The following is a 21208-nucleotide window of genomic DNA, read 5'->3' on the forward strand; positions in this document are numbered from 1 at the left end:
TTACTATTATCGTAAAACTTCTGTTTTTAAATTCATGTTCTTTTGAATTTGATTACTTTTATTGTACTTTCAAGTGTAATAGGTATATTGCATTGTAATGAGAGCTTGAGAACAATTAATAATGTGAAGAATTACTATTTTTATATTTAGTTCCATAGAGCGCAGACATTAGTTCGATTTAAGTTTAATCTCAACTGAGATGTAAATAACTGTACTTCTTTAAAATAAGTATAACTTTTACTAGAATGTTAGAAAAGGTTTAGGGACTTGGATTTCTCCTTACACTGATTGTGAGAGAAAAGTATAGTCAATATACTGTATTGATTATATAGAGATAGACGCACACATATGTATATTAACACCAATAATTTTATCGGACAATGAATCTTTATTATAAAACGTTTTCATACTCCATATTTTTCCTGCGAGAAAGTTAGGTCTCTGTTTATCGAACCTGAATCAAAAAAGTAGAAACATATATTCTTGTCCGATTTTATTAACTATAATTTGATATAATTTTAAATTGTATTTAACAAGATGTTATCATAACAGAACTGTTCTTGAAGATCTTACAAAGATTTAGAGGAAATATATATACTTGTTACTTTAAAATAATCTTAGATCACTGAAGATTAATAAGAAATAAACCGAAGATTAATATTCGAGTGTGCAGATGTATAAAGCGTGCAATATATGTAAAGCTCTCTTTCTGCATTGTGATTACTCGTCGAGTATAAGGCTCGTAATTAACATATACCACTAACGTTATATATATATATATATATATATATATATATATACTGAATTTATGTACCTATATGATAAGCTTATTAATAAAATCTTTACAAAGTCACTTCTTTTCTCTTTTTCTCCTCCTTCAACTTTCAATGTCTATAATAATTAATATACATCATTTTATAATAGGTGTACGAAATGATGTAACAACATGCAATATGCAAATATATGTATATATATTTTTTTCTTTTTGTAACAATGTGAATATTTTTTTTCTTTTACATAGACAGTACAAAAATAATAATTATTATTATTGCTTTTTCCCATGTATACTTGATAAAATATAGACTTTCGAAGGCCTAAAACGCAACTTTGCTTTTAAAAATCGCAATCTCAAAAGGTCTTATACAGATTGAATAATTTCATAAAACATTGACCATATTTACATAACGAGACGACATTTCGTTATCAATGTCTGCTCTGATATCCTGCACGTATGGCAATTATATAAAGTACTTAATCATTAGATGAAAATCTAAATGAATTGAACTTTTGCAAATTATCCTGCAAAAGGATACAGATGCAGTACAAACAAAAAATGCAACTAACAAACTTACAGTGTATAAATCGAGTAGCTCTTTGGTAAAATGTACACTATCGCATTTCATACGTTAAACAATTCTTATAAACTACGGTTCTTATGGAAAAGATCACGCGCAATACTATTTGCTGAGGGAGCACTTCCAAAACACATAATTCTGTTCTTGAATTAATTAATACAGTCCTGGCTATATAAAAATTCAATTATTATTGTCAGATTTGGCAATTGGACCCTCGGTAAATCTCTTTTACATTCTCCAATGCAAGAGATGGCATTAAATGCGACACGTATGTACATTCACGTACAAAAGAAAAGAAAGATTTTTGTATAATATTTATACAGAAATTTGTTCACAAATTTGGTTTAATAGAAACAAGTTTTAGATAAAAATTTAATATATATATATATATATATATATATATATATATATATACATATATATGTACATATACATATTAAAAAAATATTTTAGAAAATTATGTTAAATTTAGAAACTGCTGTAAAGTATTTACAAAACCGTTATTACAATGCCATCAACAATATTTGTCCTTCACAATATGACTTTAAACCTTAACACGTCTATAATATTAAGGCAATAGTATGATAAAAAAATTGCATAGCAAATTTAGATATCAATGTAGTGAGCTTAGATATTATTACAATGTTACGATTAGTACAATACAGTAGAGTCTCATTAAATTTAATTTCTCTAATCTTTGCATATTTTATAGGCACTAATGTGCCCCTTTCATATCGTAATGGGCGGCTCTACTATGTGATATACGTATATATATACAAATATATATATATACACATAATTTGACAGTTTATTGTTAGCGTGCGCAACTGCGTAGCGATTAACAGGCTGCTGTGGTGAGGATATTCCATAATTTTAGGCTTCCGCTCTTAATTATCATATCATAGGGTAATCAAAATTTAGATTAAAATTAGGAAGACTCTACTGTACATCGTTTATAAAAGTATCAAGATCTTTGATATATTATAATGATAGGTATCGTTGTCGTTTGGACATTTATATCGTTATGTAAGAAGAAATCAATGCAAAGTACATCACTTAGCTGTGTCAAAACATATACAATAAATTTGCGTTTGCAAATCGAATATGGAAGAACGCGAAAATTGATGATTGACTACTTCTTACACAACGTCTATTTAATCTCATGGAACAGACTTTTTCTCATACGGTCTCTCAGTCATTGTACATTCCATCGATCAGAAAATCCATCCTTCGATAGTGCCTCTTATCCCAACAATCTCGACCACGCCTGTACAGTACGAAAATCACAGCGCCCAATATCGGTAAAGCGACGATTGTTATAATGACCGGCACAATGTAGTCGATTTTCCTTGGCATGCCTAGTGGAGGATTCTTTGTTCGTGAGAGCGGTATAGATTCATTAATTTCTGGCCCGTCAACAGTCGTTACCGTTGGTTTAGGCTTCGGTATATGCGAGGATGCTTTCGTTATCGTATTATTCATAATATTTGGATGAGATGTGGTTCCATTTGCCGGCATCGGACTTGCGTTGGAGTAGCTGAAGTTTACACTACGATTTAAGTTGTCGTCGGAGCGTGGATTAGTGGCATTTAATTTCGGGGTGTTAATGCTGGAAGTCACGGATTTGATATGAGCTGTTTCTATTGCAGGACTACTTCCCGTTATGGGTTTCATATTTTCCAAAGTGGTCCGATTAAATAATATATTTTCCTTCTCTGGATCCATATTCTGATCTATACTTTTCGGTGTAATATTCTCAACTCCCTTCCTCGGTTTTATTTTATCCTGAACTCCCTTCCTCGCGACTACAGAAGAAGAACCGGTATATCTCTTAGGCGCATCCTCCTTTGCTCTGATTTCGCCAGGCTTATTGGATTCTGTTGTAACTTCATGTTGAGATACTGACATTAGTAAGGGTCCTCCTTCCCCCATAGTTGAATATCGCTGGAAAAATATTTCATTGTTTTATAAAAACTTATTTTCCTTAAAAAAACTAGATCTATATCTTAAGTTAAATAAAAAATCTATTCCTAATTGCAGAAAGCTTATGAAAACCCATCATAAAGCTAATAGGAGGCAACTATTTACAGTTAACGCTACATATTTATAGATAGACACACAAAATAATTATGAATAATACAAAAAAAATAGAACATGATTTCAAAATTTGAGAAAAAAAGATAGACAAGGTACAACATAATTAAATAATTTTAAATAAAATAAGAAACATAAAAGAGGATAAAACAAAAAATAAAATAGGATGTAAATAGAGAAAATTCAAAGAATCGTCTAGTAAGGAAAAAATTAAACAAAATAAATAAAGAATATATAAAACAGAAAAAATAAAAACAAAAATAAAGAGAACTTTATAACTTAAGAAAACTACTTAAAAAAACAAATTATTATAGCACAAAGAATCATAAACATAAGAGAAAAGAGAAAATCAGGCCAAAACGTGAGAAGGAAAAAATGCAAATAACAAAACAATAAGATTAAAAATAAGACTTTATAGCTAAAGAATTATTACAGTACAAAGAATCATAAAAGGAAAAGGAAAATCAGGCTAAAACGTGGAACGGAAAAACTACAAATAACTGTCTATTAAGCTGATACAGCTACTTTAGCACAATCGAATAAAACTTATACAGATTTTTAGTGCTCTTTTGTTGCTCAATTTCCGATTTTGTTGCTCCAGCCGATTCGTAGAAAATAATAAAATTAAGATTAAAGTTAGCACAGCCATAAAAAAATAATAAAAAATTAAAAAATACGACATATTCTTGTAATGCTAATTTGTTGCTCAATTTCTGATTTTGTTGCTCCATCCCGAATCCTTGAAAATCATCCCTAACTACCCTATATCAGCACAATACCTCAAAACGGCAAATTATTCCAATATCTCGACAGATTACGTTTCCCTGATTTTACGGAATGTTTAACGGAATGTTTATTAAAACATATAAACACTTTTCCTTTATGATCATGTGTTTGTCACGATAATTTTGGATAATATACGAGTTCCAACTTCCAGCGTCTAGCGCAGAGGTCGAAGGAGAGTTTAATAAATTAAAAAATTATTTATTAGAAAATCGTACTTTACCTATAAGAGTGGACGAATTTATAAAAATTTATTTAAACTTTTTACATGATAAATTAAAAATTGTAAACGCAAAAGAAAATAGTACGTTCTCAAAAGACGAAAATACATGCATAAACAAAAAAGAAGAAATATAAAATATCGAAACTGCAAAAACTGCAACAAAATGTCCAGCTTGTCTAAATAATGGATACACCAACTAATACACATGTTTGTGTGATTTGTAAAATATCTGTTCATGCATTACAAGAATGTTCAGTAGTTTATGATGAAAAAGAGGGATATGGACAAAAGTGTATTTGCTTATCATATTGAAAAGTTCGGAAGAAAATTGCCTCACAAGAAATAAAAAATTGGCAAAGATTAAGAATGTAAAAAAACAAACAGCAAAATATTTAGAAGAATTAGCACCACATACAAGACGCTCTAGCATGGAGCAAAAGTACCAAACTACCTATTATTAAAAATGGCAGTACCATAGCTTTACAAGCTATCAACATAAATGGTACAAATTATTCTCTAACGAATATCTGTGCATTTGATAATATTCTACAAATTGTGTTTGTAGCTGTGTCAGACTACAAACATTTTGCGAACAAGATATATTATTTTAAATAATTGTCTTTTCCCAAAATAAAGTATAAATAATTATAAAATAATTATTAATGTATAAAATTAGAATAAAAAGTATTAAAAATCAAAAATTTTAACAGTTTACATTCTATAACATAGTTTATATTCTACTTTTCTATAATAATGTCTACTGTAATCTTTAGCAACTTATAATATTTATGGTTTATTTTCAATTGTGATATTGTTAAGACGTAATTAATCAAATTTTAATGAAATATAGACATCTTTTTTTAATTTATTGTATACATGGTGCGCGCGCGCGCGCATGTGTGTGTGTGTGTGTGTTGTGAGAGAGAGAGATAATTATTTACAATATATTATTTCTAATATAATAAAGTTTAAGCTTTACTTTATTACGTAGATACGTGCAGCAGAAAGTAATCCATTATTTGAAATCGCCATTAATATTTTAAATAAAAGTATAATGGTACACACATACAAGTTCCGTGCACAAATATTAAAGCCTATTTTTTTTACTGAAGACTCACATTCTAAAACTTGTGTACTAATTGATTGCCAAACCAATGCTGGATATTTGGCTGGTACTTTTCAAAAATACACCAAGTTTTAAGGAAAAAACAGTCTGCAATATGGGATGTTCAACACCAAAAAACTATCTATTGCACAAATCGATTCCAGTATATTGGGAAATAATTTTTGTTATAAATAATAAAATTATATTAACTGGAAAAAAGTATTGTCAAAAGAATTGTCCAGGTTTTAAAACAACAACACTTTGCAAAATAGGTAAATGAAATTATGTTATATTTTTAATGTTTGGAGACACTTTTGGATCAAGACTTTTGAACCAAGACTCTAATCTTATTTAATTTATTTCTTGGATCAAACGCTATTCTAATAAATTTGTGATTATCATTAATTATTTCTAAAATATATATTAAAATGTAATAATAAAATTATGTAATAACAATAAGATACAATAAGATGACGACCTTAAAGTTTGTCAATTTTTTCTAATTTGTATGATGCAAAAATAATAATCTATTTTTTCGTGATTAGCTAAAGTCTTGCTTAATATCTGCAAAAAGTTTATAAATAAATTAGACCTTTTCTAAATTAAATTTTTTGAGGACGTGTCAATTTCGTCAATTTGCACTCATATATGAGCAAGATAACTTTTTATTGTAGGCAAGATAAAAAAAATTGAAAATAAATAAATGCACTGAAAAAAAATTGGTTGTATAAAATAAATTTGTATAGTTCGATCTAATGCTTGATTCAACAATTATTTAAGCTACACAAAATAAAGTATAATTTATTCTTGTTAATCATCAAAATTTTTTAATATTTATTTTGTATTATCATAGTAATGCTTAATTGAAAATTAAACATTACTATGTATCTAAATATTTTTAAAATTTAACAAAATTTTTTCTCAGTGCAGATATCAATCGAATTATTCAATTGATTTAAAGTTTTGAGGTGTTGTGCTGATATAGGGTAGGGAGGGGTGGTTTTTAAGGGTTTAGGATGGAGCAACAAAATCGGATTTGTTGCAAATCGCGAGCAACAAAATCAGGGAAACGTAATCTGTCGAGATATTGGAATAATTTGCCGTTTTGAGGTATTGTGCTGATGTAGGGTAGTTAGGGATGGTTTTCAAGGATTCGGGATGGAGCAACAAAATCAGAAATTGAGCAACAAATTAGCACTACAAGAATATGTCGTATTTTTTATTTTTATTTTTTTTAAATGGCTAACTTTAATCTTAAGTTAGCACAGCCATTATTTTCTACGAATCGGCTGGAGCAACAAAATCAGGAATTGAGCAACAAATTAGCAACAAAAGAGCATTAAATTTCTCTATAAGTTTTATTCGATTGTGCTAAAGTGGCTGAGTCAACTAATAGACGTGCAAATAAAACAATAAGATTAAGGATGTATCCATTATAGTAAAAAGTTTGAAATTGGAAATGTGTTAATATTTATTTTCATATAAAAATAAAATAAACTATGTACATATAAAAATTTTATGAATATTATATTTTTATTTAATAGTATACTTATATGATTTATTTACTTTATTTGTTATTATCTTTTATTAGAATACTTCAACAAAAAGTAATGTGGTAAAAATGTTAATTTCTTTTTTAAATGTACTTGAAATATTCAAAAAGATTTATGCAAAGTTTCACTATACAATGAAGAAATTAGTCGTTCTGTTGTAAATAAACAATTTATTTGTTTATTTACAGAATTAATTTCTGCATTGCAATAAAATTTTACATAAATCATCTTGAATATTTAAAGTACCTATCAAAAAATTAAGATTTTTGTTATTATATTAAGTTAAAATATTGTAATAAAAATAATAGCAAATAAAGTAAATTAATTTAACACATTATTATATGTATAAAAATATAATGTTTCGCAAATTGTTGTGTAATTTCGCAAATTACACAACATTCTTTTATGCAACAAAAACTATATTCTTTATAGCTACACTCTGTCATGCTTCCCATACTTAAAATGAAATAGGATATGATATAGGTGTAAGAAAACGTTTTCTTACACCATGGATATGATGTGATCGTAAGACGTCGCGTCGGAGTGAAAAAGAAGGAAGATGAGCCGTTCTACGAAGCTAACACAGATGAGGAAGAAATTCAGTGCAATTCTCACACGTGCAAGCGGGGAAATGCGCGTTCGCGCAGTGCGCACCATGTGTACCTACCAACGCTTTCTTGACACCCGTTGCATCAGGAGGCTCGACTGTCAACGACGGCGCGGGCGGTTCGATCGGAGAACCGCGACCGGGCGTCGACGATACCGAGGACGTGCCAGCTGCCGCGGCGTTGACAGACGAGTTTAGCGCCGCAACGAACAGCGTGATCACCAACAGCAGCCGCAGCAACGGCGAGTATGCGAGATCGAACGCTGCCATATCGCGCGTCGCGGATGCGCGTCGACGATCAACGTGCACGAGAACTCCGGGTAATCCGGCAGGGCGAAACGCCGAAACCGGAGACACCCTCTCCCGCGGAGGCAACTTAAAATAAAGGGGAACGGAAAAAGAAAAACAAACGAGCCGCCCGCAGCACCGCGAGAACGAGCCGATGGTCAGTCCATAACCGCTGATGGCCGCCGTCAACTGTCTTACTTACTGTCGCAGTCGCGCCGGTCGCGCGTGCGGGAAGTGCGGGAGCTGCGAGCCTCTCTTTCATTTCGGCTGCACTTTCGCTGTTTCCCTCTCCGTCTCTCTCTCTCTCTCTCTCTTTCTCTCTCTCTCTCCTCCCTCTCTCTTCCAAGTTTCTCTTTCAATTTGCAACATACAGGGTGTCCTAGAATCAGCAAAAAGTGAGTGCAATAAATAATTCCCAAAATGGGAATTAATCCCTATCTCATCTTTCAAGTCTTCATCTTTATTTATCCTCTTTCTTTCTAATATCTAATTATGGGCTTTTTATTTCATTTTAAGTATAGAATAAGTAGTGCGCCGCAGACTCGGCAGTTGAGCAATGCAAACAACAGACCTACATATACCGTTCATACAATTGTTAGAAATAACTTTTTAGAGAAAACTTTATAGCAACTTGCGAAAGTTTCACGATGCTTTCGCAATAAACGTGAATATATAACGTATATACTGGCGCATTATTACCAGATATAAATTATCTGCTTATGAAATTCAAGGAATAAAAAGATGAAAAGGTCTTTTTTTGTTATTTAAGTTTTACTACTAAATATGTTAAATTAATTTGTAAAATTTTAATTAAGTTTATTTAACAAACAAATTGTCCGATTTGCCAGCAGATTGGCAGGAAATTTGATAAATTAGCAAACTGCCATCAATAATTATATCTATATATTAAACTCAAGCGTTTTGCTGACAGAGCCTGATAGCAGCTATAGATCTGTCGAACGCGCAGTAACTTCTGCTCCATTTCCGCCGCGAAACTGTGTAATAAAGTATGTCAAAGCTTTGATTTCTATACTCACAATCAACCTACCATCATATTTTGTTCACTGCCAACATTCTGCTATAATAGCATATGTATATACATCACATGGGCGTATGCAAAGGGTGGGGAGAGACAGGGAGGAGACGTTTGCCCTAATTTGGCAGAGAATAATTAAATTTAAAAATCTTTTTTTTTTTACGAAAAGAAAGACGTATATGGAAAAAAGTATTAAGAAAGTTCCTCGAAGACTGATTTTAAAATACATATAAATATTTTAATAAAAATTTTGTGTGAAAATAAATTTTTACTCCCCCTTTCAAATAAAATTTGGGTACGCCATATGTATGTTTATTTATACATATTGGATCTTGTATCAAATCTTATAGTTTCTCTTGACAAAGTGTAATAAAATCTATTTTCGATAGATTGATCACCATCTATCATTTTTATATGCGCTATCGCACGTGTTCTCATCTCTATTTTTATCAAATACGAAAGTATACATACAATAAACTTTTACATCATCGAAATTAATGCGCGGAATTTAACGCGATATAATGAGAGATATATAAATAATTAAAAGGAGAATCACGGAGACATTTCGTACAATTGGATTGCCTCGATCCCCGAAATATCTTGAATTTTACATTAAGTACGGACGTAAGGAGAAGCTCCTCCCAAAATATAGCGATCCCAAACCCGCGGCGAGCTCGCCGGCCGAGATTTTTGCGTTCTTAACGGGTGCGATGTTATTAAAAATAATTGAAACCTTCGCGAATGTAAGAAACAGACAGCTAGAATCACCGGCTGTAAGTCGCGAAGGATGTAGGCAATAAACGTAAGTGGGAAACACGTAAGTATACACGTTATACTGTTGACGACGTTGACGTCAATGCCACACATATTATCCGGTGGCGCCGCGACATACACGAGACAACGCGGACAAACGATAATAAAGCATTAATAAGGCTCATTAAATTCACGAATTTAATACGTACTACGTTTTATTTAGGCAACGTGGGAGGGGAGGAATAATTCTCTCTTTTTTCTTTTCACATTATCTTTTCTCTCCTCGTGGCCGGGCATGGCTGTACCACTTATCGTGGCGAAATATGTACGTGACTGAGGCTTGTTACTGCGTATGCGTAGCGTAGATCATCGTATGATCCAATGACTGAGAACGCTATACGTATGCGATGATATTGTATATATATATATATATACATATATATATATGTATATATATATACATATGTGCGTGCGTATGCGTTGAGCGTACGTTTGGTTTGACATTCGTTTCACATTGCGTTTCAAAGCTGCCAGTTGTGACCACTTTGGTTGATTTTCGGGAAAATGCGGCTTTCCCGTTTTTTCACAGATCCCCGTCGACTCGGCGCTTAAAGTATACCGATCGTTTCTGGAATCAGACATCAGTAGTCGTTACTAACAAGGTATGTATATCGCAGCTTTTGATGATCACGATGATTTTAACCCCTAATTTCTCGAGATTTGGTATCTACTCCTGTTGTTCTTGGTGAATTTAAACGCTCCGGAAGCTCTGTAATCATAACTAATTTACAAGTTGACCCTTTGCCTCGTGACTCACGATAACAGATCTATGTACATAATATTTCTGTCAGCATTATTGTATCTTGCTCGTAAAGCTAAGTTATTTGATATCAACTTTTAGCTAGCTTACGATTAATTTCAAAGTACATGTGGTATATAAAAACTACATTCACAAGTGCATGATAAAATTAAGTGGATTTATCAAGGGCAGATAAAATTTGAACTTTATGTAAGGCTAAGGCCTTATATATATATATATATATATATATATATATATATATATAAAATTTGATTAGAAACCTTTTCGAATTATAAGATAGTAAAATGTGGATACAGAGTTACATAATCTTTATTTTTCTTACAGCACACAAAATGCGTAGCAGAAGCAACTCTGGCGTCCGTTTGGACTATTACCAACGGATTGTCCACAAAATAATCATGAATTATCAGAATCCTGTTACTGGACTCTTTCCCGCAAGTGCTGACAACGACCATGCCTGGATACGGGATAATATTTACTGTATACTCGCTGTCTGGGGTCTATCGATGGCCTATAAAAAGATAGCCGACGCTGACGAGGATAGAGCAAAAACTTACGAACTCGAGCAGAGCTGTGTCAAGTTAATGAGGGGTCTCCTGATGGCAATGATGCAGCAGAAGGAGAAAGTGGAAAAGTTCAAGTCTACTCAAAATCCACACGATGCCCTGCATGCAAAGTACAGCTCTACCAATGGCCAAACCGTGGTTGGGGATACCGAGTGGGGACATCTTCAAATTGACGCGATTTCTCTATATCTTTTGATTCTGGCCCAAATGACAGCCTCTGGCTTGCAGATTGTTTTCAACTTGGATGAGGTTTTGACATTCATATTCCTGTGAACTTGAATAACTGCTTTTTTTTTTAGTAATAAAAGTATAAATATATTTGTGCAATGTCAGATTTACTGATTTAAGAAATTGAATTATATCAGTAATTTTGTTGTTAATTTTAGGTGGCTTTTATTCAGAACTTGGTATTTTACATCGAATCTGCCTATTGCACTCCGGACTACGGTATTTGGGAAAGAGGGGATAAAACGAATCACGGTTTGCCGGAATTGAATGCAAGTAGTATCGGAATGGCCAAAGCCGCGATGGAGGCAATGAACGAATTGGATCTGTTCGGCGCAAGAGGTGGACCTACGTCGGTTATTCACGTTCTGGCCGACGAGGCGCAGAAGTGTCAGGCAGTGCTGCAATCCATGCTGCCCAGAGAGTCGAACTCCAAAGAGTTGGACAGTGGTTTGCTGTCGATCATAAGTTTCCCTGCGTTTGCAGTGGATGAGCCTAATTTAATTCACGAGACACGCGAGGCCATTATCAAAAAATTGCAAGGACGATACGGTTGTAAAAGATTTTTAAGAGATGGATATAAAACGCCAAAGGAGGATATGAATAGGTACTTATTTAGTGATATTTTTTATATAGCAAATAGAAACATATTTTTGTATTTCTAATAAAATTCGCTTTTGCTAATAATTATATCCTTGAAAATAGATTGTATTATGAACCATGGGAGCTCCGTATGTTTGAGAACATTGAATGCGAGTGGCCGTTGTTCTTCTGTTATTTAATATTGGATTACTGCTTCCAAGGTAATAAAGAAGCAGTTGAGACGTGCACCAGACAGTTGGAGGAAGTAATGATTAAAGGGGAAGATGGTATGAAATTGGTGCCTGAATTATACTCGGTCGCACCTGAGAATGTATCAGCGGAGTATGCTGAGCCCGGTAGTCAAACTCGAATAGCTTTAGGCAGATGTCCATTTAAGTGGGCGCAATCTCTTTATATTCTAGGAAAATTGCTGCAAGAGGTAACACACTTTCACAAACATAATTGAAGCAAATTGAAAACTTTCTTAAATTGCCACAAAAAAGTCATTACTAGACAACATATTTCTTATAATTCATATATAAATATTAAAAATATTTTATGATTTTATCTGCTCTTTTTCCCATGTATGTTTTGTAAAGTATTTTAATTTACTAGAAAGTTTGTATTCAATAACTGTATTCAATAAAACAATCGTATTAAATAATATATTAATAACAAAATATTTTTATAACATAATTTTTTTTAATAATATCTGTCATTAGGGATTTCTCGCGGTTGGCGAGTTAGATCCCTTAAATAGACGATTATGTAGCGAGAAAAAGCCGGATGTTGTAGTACAAGTAGTTATCTTGGCAGAAGACACAGAAATCAGGGAAAAAATTGCGCAGCACGATATTCATGTACAAACAATTGCCGAGGTTTCACCGATTGAAGTACAACCTGCAAAAGTTCTCAGTCATTTGTACACGTATTTAGGTACGACTCGACAAAATCGCAAATTGCTTATGATTATCTTTTTGAAAGCACAATTTAGATATTGTTTTTAGGACGCAACAAAAAATTGGGACTGTCCGGGCGTAAGTCAAGGGACGTAGGAATTCTCAGCACTAGTAAACTGTATTCCTTACACGATAAGATATTCGCGTTCACGCCGCAGGTAAATCTCCAAACTTTACAGTAAGCTTCACCATCTTTTTGTATCTTTACTTCTTTTCTTATGTTTCCTCTTGGTCTCGCACCGAATTGACTAGTTGACAGATATGACCCGCTTCTACATCGCATCGGACTATGAGCTCATGATTGACATATTCAAAGGTGAAATTAATTTCTTGAAGTCTAGTTGGCAGAATATGTTGGGCCGGCCTCTCGTGGTCATGCCCCTCAAGAATATTCATCTAGGTAATTTAACGATTTCAAAATCATAGTTCCTTTTTATAGCCGCTACCTTAGGCTTTCTGAAATCCGTTTTGAAGTTGTCATGATTAGGAAAATTCTGTGGCTCGTACGTTCTTAGAAATTATGACCAATTTCTTGCGTGAAATCTTCGTCTTTTTTTTTTACAAACACTGTGACTGTCCGCTCTCAACAACTAATGTCTGCTTGCATGCGTTTGTTTTTGTTATGGTTTCATTTAACAGTTTCATTTAACTCTCTATGGCTTAATATGATTTTGAAAACTTTTTGACTTATTTTGATCATATATGCCTTATAATAATCCATCGTTATGTAGATTCTAACTGTAATTTAAATATGATACTAATTAAGCAATTTAGAGAGAGAGAGAGAGAGAGAGTTTCAAAATTAGTAATATTACATAATATTATCCATGGAGAGTGACGACATGAGCTTTTAATTAGTTTTCATTCATGTTATGTTTCTATTCTTTTCATTACTAACATGACATGGACACTTGGACCCCTCAAAAGTGGATGCGATTGTGAGTTGTGTTGACATTGAAGGTGTTCAACTGGTACAATGCGAGATATTCGAGGCGAGATTGTTTCATCTTCAAGCATCAAGCAATAAAATTATCCTGAATTATCCTGATATGGCTTATTATGTGTTCGGTGGTATGCGCGTGTGTTGCATGTGTTAGAAATTTGACACGGAGGAGTACTACACAACATACGACGTCGACCTGCTTGTGAACACTTTTACAACCACTTTGGCCTTCCTCAAAATCAACTGGAAGCAAATGCTCGGCAGACCAACTGTAACCCTTGTCGCTACTCATAATCATTTAGGTACGGCTTCGACGAAAGCTTTAGATCTCATCCTACAACAAAAAGCTCGTCGGATATTATATAGGATTGTGTAGCATAACAATGTGAGCGTGAAATTAATTAATTGTTAGAAACCATGTATAGGATATTATAAAATTTGAGTATAAATATCCTACTGCAATAGTAAAGTTTGTAAAAAAATAAGTAAACAAATGCAATTTTTTTTATTTCGAGAAGTAGCTTTTAAATACAAATTTGAAATTTAGATAAATCATGAATTCAAATGTTGTTTGTCCGTAAATCGCATGTATGATAATGTTAATACATAATTTTTTGTCTAGCATCAATCATCATAAGCGAAGTACTCTTTAATTATAATTTGTAATTATTCATCAAATTTAAAAATTTTTCTGAAATAAAAAAAAACATGCATGCATTTTACATTGCTTAGTTTTTTATGACTTATAATTTCTATGCCTGAATTTTGTGATAGTCTGTAAAAAAGCTTCCGTTTGCGCTATGAAAAAAAAAAGACATTTATCTTTATTTTTGTTTTATATCAAAGTTAATTAACAATTTTTTTTAGATCAAGGTAAAATACCGTTAGCTATGATAACTACCTTGAAAAAACTTAAAAGCGGCTACATCAACGGTACTAGAGTATCATTGGGAAACTTGAACGAATTCTTAAGCACGTCGTGTATCACGAATCTTAGTTTCTTGGGAAGTTCCGAGGATGGCCGTCCTGATAAACTAAATCCTCAGGTATGTAGAATTTAAATGGCATATTTGTTCGGAATAAAGCCACATGCATTAACAGAATTATTTGCAAAATAATTAAACATCTCTCAATGTATAATTAAAACTCTCAATGTATTTTCAATTTTTATATAACACATAAACTCAAATAGTATACAAAATATTTTTGATTTATATATTGTATATGTAATTCTTTTTTTTTTATGCTTACAAGCTTCAACAATATTTGGAGGAACATTTAATGCGGCCGTTCCCTCATCGTACAGGACTTCTTAATAAACACGGTCCAATACGTACAGCAAAAAATCTGCGGCGCAGGATGTCCGTGAAAGGCGCGATAAAAAAAACGCGATCCATAGCTGTCGAACGTAAGCAACATTTGTCCCGTTAAAATATTCCCGACGGAATGGTTTTCATATTCTAACTGTGTGCTGATTGTATGTCTTTTAAAGAGGATTCTTAAACAATAATGCAATGTCTTCCTACTGCTGTGATTGTTACCATCTTCCAAGAAAGTAAGTTCATTAACTGAGCACTGTTTAATCTCTATCTAATCTTTAAAATCGATGATCTCTAAAGATGATCTTTAAATTCGTAAATACGAAAAGATCTTTCCGACCCACCTAATAATACTTGTAATTGAAACAATCTTTGTGTGATTTGTTATGATCTATATCTCTTCTGATTATTAAATATATTATACATATATTACTACATATACAAAGTGGATACTAATTGTAAGTATTGTAAAAGATTTTAATGTGATTCCTCACATAAATTTCAGACAAAAACATCATGTGACTATATGCGTGAAACAGCTTAATTTCAAAGATATAGAGCGTCAAAGTTGAAAGTAAAATTTCGTTTTTTCCTAAAAATTTCAAAAACCACTTGGATTATTATGATAAAGTTTTGTGTATATTTCAAGCTTCATAAAAATAACGCGAGTGGTTTTGAAATTTTTGGAAAAATGCCAAGTTTTTTCTTCAACTTTGACACTCTGCATTTTTACTTCTTGTAAACCATTTCACTCTTTAAAATCTTTTACATTACTTAATATCCACTCTATATGTATTGTAATATGATTTGTTAATGTCGTTATTTATACATATACGGATTTATTTATATTATAACAGATGTTTTAATATGATTTAAAAAATATAATATTAAGTTTATACAAATTAAAAACTTCTTTTACGCTATTTCAGCTGAAATTCTTGGAATGGCAGGGGAAGACCGTAGGCATTCTACTATTTTAATTGCAAATCCATTTATTGAAGTGACGGATACCACCTTGTCTCTGAACGCGACTCAACCAGTGGCGATTGAACGCACACCATCTCCAACAGACGAGCTATTATCGTGGAAAAATTCTCCCAAAACCAAACATAGAACAATATCTGAGACCCAGTATGCCGAGACTGAAGTGGAGGAATTGCTGTCTATGCTGCGCGAAACGGAAAGTCTTGAAGAACAAGGAGATATTTTGCAATATATTGTTAGTACATTTCCTTTTGTTTTAATTTTAATTTTGTGGAACGAGATTTTTCATCAGCTTGTTTGCAAACGGCTCAAAGATTATTTTACATATGCATATAACTATTACATAGGTGGACTCGAAGGGATTACTTTTCGACACGGGTGTACTAGAAGAGGGACATCCCGTTCTGGTGAAGGATTTGCTAAAGAGTCTCTACGAGAAAGCTTGTCAACAGAAAATGTGGGGTATCGTGCGACACAGCGCGGGTATGCTGGGCAAAAGAGTGGAGGATTTAGCGAAGGCGGTTACCGATCTACTGGTGCGACAGAAGCAAGTTACGGTTGGCATGCCACCGAGCAACGAGCATACGATAGTCGCGCCTCTACCAGAGAACGAACTGCGAGCTCTGATTCATCAGGCATACGGTGACGACGAGTCGACTGCTATGTTGACACAAGAACTGCTCGTTTATCTGGCGATGTTTATCAGAACGGAGCCGCAACTGTTCCACGAGATGCTGAGACTGCGCGTCGGCCTCATCATACAAGTTATGGCGACGGAACTGTCACGAACATTAATCTGCACCGGTGAAGAAGCTTCCGAGCACTTGCTAAATCTGTCCCCTTTTGAGATGAAAAATTTGCTGCATCACATTATGAGCGGAAAAGAATTTGCTATTAGTAGCGGTACGTTTCTGTTTTGCGATTAATTAAATTTTGCATTAGAATATTTATGTAACGATCACTTGTGTGTTTATGTCGTAGTTGGCCGTGGCAACTTTTCCGTCATTAGCTGCAAATCAAATAGAGTCAGCAAGGTAATATTGTCAGTACAATGGATAAAGCTACATTTGAGACTTGGCATCTACTAATTAACACATTAATTTATAACATATAGAAATATATTTTAATCTTTTATTTTTTTAATTTAATTTTTTGCCATCTAGCTATATTTTAGCTTGATATTTATATTTAACAAATTGATAATTGATTCATATTCTACTGTCTACAAATTAATGAATGTATGTGTAAAGTTAAACATCTTCCTTTTGATAGAAATCTCAAATTGGTGGTTTCTTAAGCGCTGATCAGAATGTTGATAATGAGGCAGAAGCAGATCGGCAGGGTCAGTGGTTGCGAAGGCGACGATTAGACGGTGCGTTAAACAGAGTACCGAGAGATTTCTACCCGCGTGTGTGGCAAGTACTCGAAAAGGTAAGTTTATAAATCGCTATTATCCAGTAATATATAAATGCAAAATTTTCAACGTTCTTTAATTTCATAAAAATTTTGACTTTTAACAGTGTCACGGTTTAGCTATCGAAGGAAGAGTACTGCCTCAAAATCTCACGCAGGAAATGACATCTGGCGAGTTGAAATTTGCATTAGCTGTAGAAACCGTTTTGAACACTATACCTCAGCCGGAATATCGTCAACTTGTCGTTGAGGCTTTAATGGTTTTAACATTAGTGACTGAATACAACATTGCACCATCTTTAGGCGGTCTAATCGAGGTTGAACATTTAGTACATAAAGCGAACGCTATTTTCTTGGAAGATCAGGTATTCGTTTTATATTTATAATATTAATGCAGTAATATATTAATTAATGAATTTTTCTGTAAGAAAAATATGTAATATAATGTAAAAAAAAAAAAGAGTAGTTCACTAACTTTTATTCTTTCAAGCAATTTAGGCATTTATTGATACTCGTATTAAAAAAAAATACCTACTAGAATGTTACTAGAACTAGAATTGAAATGGATTTTATCAATTAATTTTGTTTAATACGAATCCTTTCCTGTATTAGAAATTAATTCTTTTTTATATTGAAAACACAGAATAGTTTTAATATAAAATGCATATGAATGACATAAAAGAATGATCATTTTACTAAATAAAAAAAAAACTTCTATACCTTTTAAATGTAAAAAATAATTATAAAATTTGTAGATGGCTATCGATGGTGACGCGACGTTATGTTGTGCAAAACCAAAGGAGCAGCGTGAGATGACAGCCATGGGAACACTTCTCTGTGGCGGAGCTGCATACATTTGTCAACATTTTTACGATACTGCTCCCAGTGGAAGTTACGGAACGATGACGTATATTACAAGAGCCGTCGCCGTGACGCTTGATTGTCTACCAAAGGAAGGCGATTTGGAATGTTCAATATCGTAATAAGTGTAATTTTAGAAAAGAAAGATCTACTATATTATGAATTATGGCAGAAAGGTTACCAAAATAAATATTTTGAACAAACTTGCGTTGTGATTTCTTTTGTATAATAACCTCCTGCATAAATGTAATTTTTTTGTAACTAGATATTTTAGTTTGAAAAATGCAGATCTTCCAATAAATAACAAATTAGTATATAGCCTGCACTTGTAAATTATAGATATTGATATCACAATGTTAAAATGCAGTAACACTGTTATCAAAATTTATTTAGTGTATACTTTGATACTAATGTAATAAACATTCATCCATTAAACAAATATAAATTAAGCCTTGGTAATTCTAATAAGTCTTTTTTATTTTCTTAATTATATTTAATATTTATAATTGTTAAATAATATGTGTCCCAAAGAAAGTTCATAATATTCAAAAATTAATAATTCAATGATGTATAAAACATTTCTCACGCACACATGATATCTAACAAACAGAAATTTACCTATTCGCGCTTTGGCGAACTCTTGGAGAAAGGGTTTAATTTGTTTAACCAACTCCTGTAAAAAAAAAAAAGGTTTTACTTGTAAATTTTACAATAGTAACATAGTATATGCATATATACATACGTTTCCTTTGGTAATACAACATCCACGTTTTCAGCTTCCTTAATCTTATTCTCTTTGAGTTTAGCAATTAATTCTGATCTATATTGGATTTTCAAAGGCTGTGGTTCTGTCTTGTTTAACTTGATCCACTTTTTACAGGCTTCCTTGTACGTTAAACCATACCATTCTATTTCTTCTCTCGTATACTGAAAATGTAACATTATGAATTCTATTCTATATGAATTGTGTTAATTATATTAAAGTAAATATTGTCTAGTTTAGTATTTAATATCTATAATTTTTAATAACTTGTGCAATGTATAAACAAATTTCTTACCGCTGAAAGATATTGCTCGTACTTGGTGTAAACCTCTGTACGCTTTTGTGGATCATCAGGATATAAAGTCTTATCTGCTAGTGCGACAAGAATCTGACGTTTCAGTCTCAAAGCAAGTAAAGATCTCAGATCGCAGGCTGGTGTCTGCAAATAATAGTCTGTAATACTACTGTAATTCAACAAAAATCTTATATACTTGTATCTGTCAAAATTTGTGTAGTTCCAGCTCCTTTCTTTATTTACTAGCTAATCAATGCACCTTCAATAAATAATGATCAAATCCGTAATTTTCGTGAATTAATCTGATTGCTCTCTCAGTAACAACAACTCTCATATACGTGTCAAGAACTTCACTATAGACAATCGACTTCTGCAGATGAGGGATCCAAAAATGTGGCACTCTTCTTTTATATATGCCTTTTTTCTTAAAGCCTTGAATAATGGCTTCTCCACCCCATATACCATTATCACTCTCTTTAGGATACGTTAGAGGTATTGGTATATTTTGTACTGGACGTCTGTAACAGATTGCTTAAAATATAAATTATTATAAATAAGGTACACATTTATGTATACATGTATAATATACATATATACACAACTATTTTATATTTATATATTCAATTGTCATAAGAATCATTATATTAGTTTAAAAGATACATACAGACTGTACTGGAAAAAATGAGCAATGTCTTACGAGCAAATCAAAAGGTAAAAAGAACCTTATAAGTATCTATAAATGTTTTCTACAACTTATTATTGCTAACAATAAGATATTTGTCTTCAAAGTTAAGATTTTTGAAAAGTATTTTTCTCAAATAACTTTTATATTGTCCATCTTTTCTGGTACACTCTATATAGAAACTGATTTTATATAAACATATAGGTATATTACACTTCTTCAGTTTCTTCATTTCTCTCGTAAGTGCCTTTCTTCTCAATATAATGAACTGCAGCCGGTCGTTGGAGCTTCCATTCTCTCCAGAATTTTTTAAATTCTTCTGGCAATTCGGCGCCGATTCCTTTACTCCATCGAGATGTTTTTGGCATATAATATAACCGCTGCAACAGTTTTATTATATTAATAAAAATTATGCATAATCATCAAATTTTTATTTATTTAAATTTTACATTAAATATGTATATTAATGTAATTTTTAAATCGCTACAATCAGTAATAATATATAGATGTTACAAATAATAAGATTGGCTATATTAAGAATTTAATAATAAAATTCAAAATATTAATTTTAATATTTATACATAGTAAATAAATGTAATAAATAAACAAATGAAACAATTTACAAGAATCCCGTAATAACAATCAAATAATAATATTAATTTAGAAAATACTGTATGGTAATTGTAATACTTATATCGTAACATGAGGTTAGATTTAAAGATCTTATCTTCTATCTTGGATTTGATAATAGAAGAACTTTATATTACCTGTCCACTTTGCTTAAGCGACATATTGTTATACGATTTTTGACCAGTTGATCAGAATTATGAATAATTTCAATAAAATGATACGGAGAGCACCGCGCTTACATCATACCTAGAGTCCTAGATTATCAGAGAAGCGCGACCGGCTTATGGCAGTATCGCAAAAGTACTAGAAAATATTAAAAATGGCGTCGAATGGCCAATCATAAGTTTGATTTATTCGGCAGCCATTTAA

The 21208-nt window shown here is 32.3% G+C and overlaps 3 protein-coding genes across 7 annotated transcripts; 1 reads left to right on the plus strand and 2 right to left on the minus strand.

Annotated features, from left to right (window-relative positions):
* Nucleotides 1–1656: 1656 nt before the first annotated feature.
* On the minus strand, nucleotides 1657–8703 carry LOC105458903. Its single transcript, XM_011704510.1, has 2 exons — nucleotides 7781–8703; nucleotides 1657–3299 (listed from the first exon to the last, which is right to left on the minus strand). The coding sequence occupies exons 1-2, from the start codon at nucleotides 7988–7990 to the stop codon at nucleotides 2547–2549; spliced, it is 963 nt and encodes a 320-aa protein (XP_011702812.1). The 5' UTR covers nucleotides 7991–8703; the 3' UTR covers nucleotides 1657–2546.
* A 1539-nt stretch (nucleotides 8704–10242) lies between these two features.
* On the plus strand, nucleotides 10243–18672 carry LOC105458905 (probable phosphorylase b kinase regulatory subunit alpha). Of its 3 annotated transcripts, none has more exons than XM_011704514.1 (15): nucleotides 10243–10459; nucleotides 10942–11432; nucleotides 11570–12015; nucleotides 12114–12429; nucleotides 12713–12926; nucleotides 12998–13107; nucleotides 13202–13349; nucleotides 14760–14938; nucleotides 15147–15300; nucleotides 16141–16430; nucleotides 16543–17098; nucleotides 17177–17229; nucleotides 17468–17626; nucleotides 17716–17973; nucleotides 18364–18672. In XM_011704514.1, the coding sequence occupies exons 2-15, from the start codon at nucleotides 10950–10952 to the stop codon at nucleotides 18589–18591; spliced, it is 3594 nt and encodes a 1197-aa protein (XP_011702816.1). In that variant the 5' UTR covers nucleotides 10243–10459; nucleotides 10942–10949; the 3' UTR covers nucleotides 18592–18672. The 3 variants fall into 3 exon arrangements, with proteins under 3 accessions (XP_011702816.1, XP_011702818.1, XP_011702817.1); XM_011704516.1 differs by having other exon boundaries at nucleotides 16213–16430; XM_011704515.1 differs by lacking the exon at nucleotides 13202–13349 and adding an exon at nucleotides 14047–14194.
* On the minus strand, nucleotides 18472–21111 carry LOC105458904 (39S ribosomal protein L28, mitochondrial). 3 transcript variants are annotated; one of them, XM_011704512.1, is made up of 7 exons: nucleotides 20977–21111; nucleotides 20423–20589; nucleotides 19787–20045; nucleotides 19528–19671; nucleotides 19212–19396; nucleotides 19088–19142; nucleotides 18472–18552 (listed from the first exon to the last, which is right to left on the minus strand). In XM_011704512.1, the coding sequence occupies exons 1-6, from the start codon at nucleotides 20998–21000 to the stop codon at nucleotides 19088–19090; spliced, it is 834 nt and encodes a 277-aa protein (XP_011702814.1). In that variant the 5' UTR covers nucleotides 21001–21111; the 3' UTR covers nucleotides 18472–18552. The 3 variants fall into 3 exon arrangements, with proteins under 3 accessions (XP_011702814.1, XP_011702813.1, XP_011702815.1); XM_011704511.1 differs by lacking the exon at nucleotides 18472–18552 and having other exon boundaries at nucleotides 18974–19142; XM_011704513.1 differs by lacking the exons at nucleotides 18472–18552; nucleotides 20977–21111 and having other exon boundaries at nucleotides 18974–19142; nucleotides 19787–20058; nucleotides 20423–20537.
* Between the last annotated feature and the right edge of the window lie 97 nt (nucleotides 21112–21208).

Source organism: Wasmannia auropunctata, unplaced genomic scaffold (assembly GCF_000956235.1).
Source record: "Wasmannia auropunctata unplaced genomic scaffold, wasmannia.A_1.0 LD334251.1, whole genome shotgun sequence".
Taxonomy (NCBI): domain Eukaryota; kingdom Metazoa; phylum Arthropoda; class Insecta; order Hymenoptera; family Formicidae; genus Wasmannia; species Wasmannia auropunctata.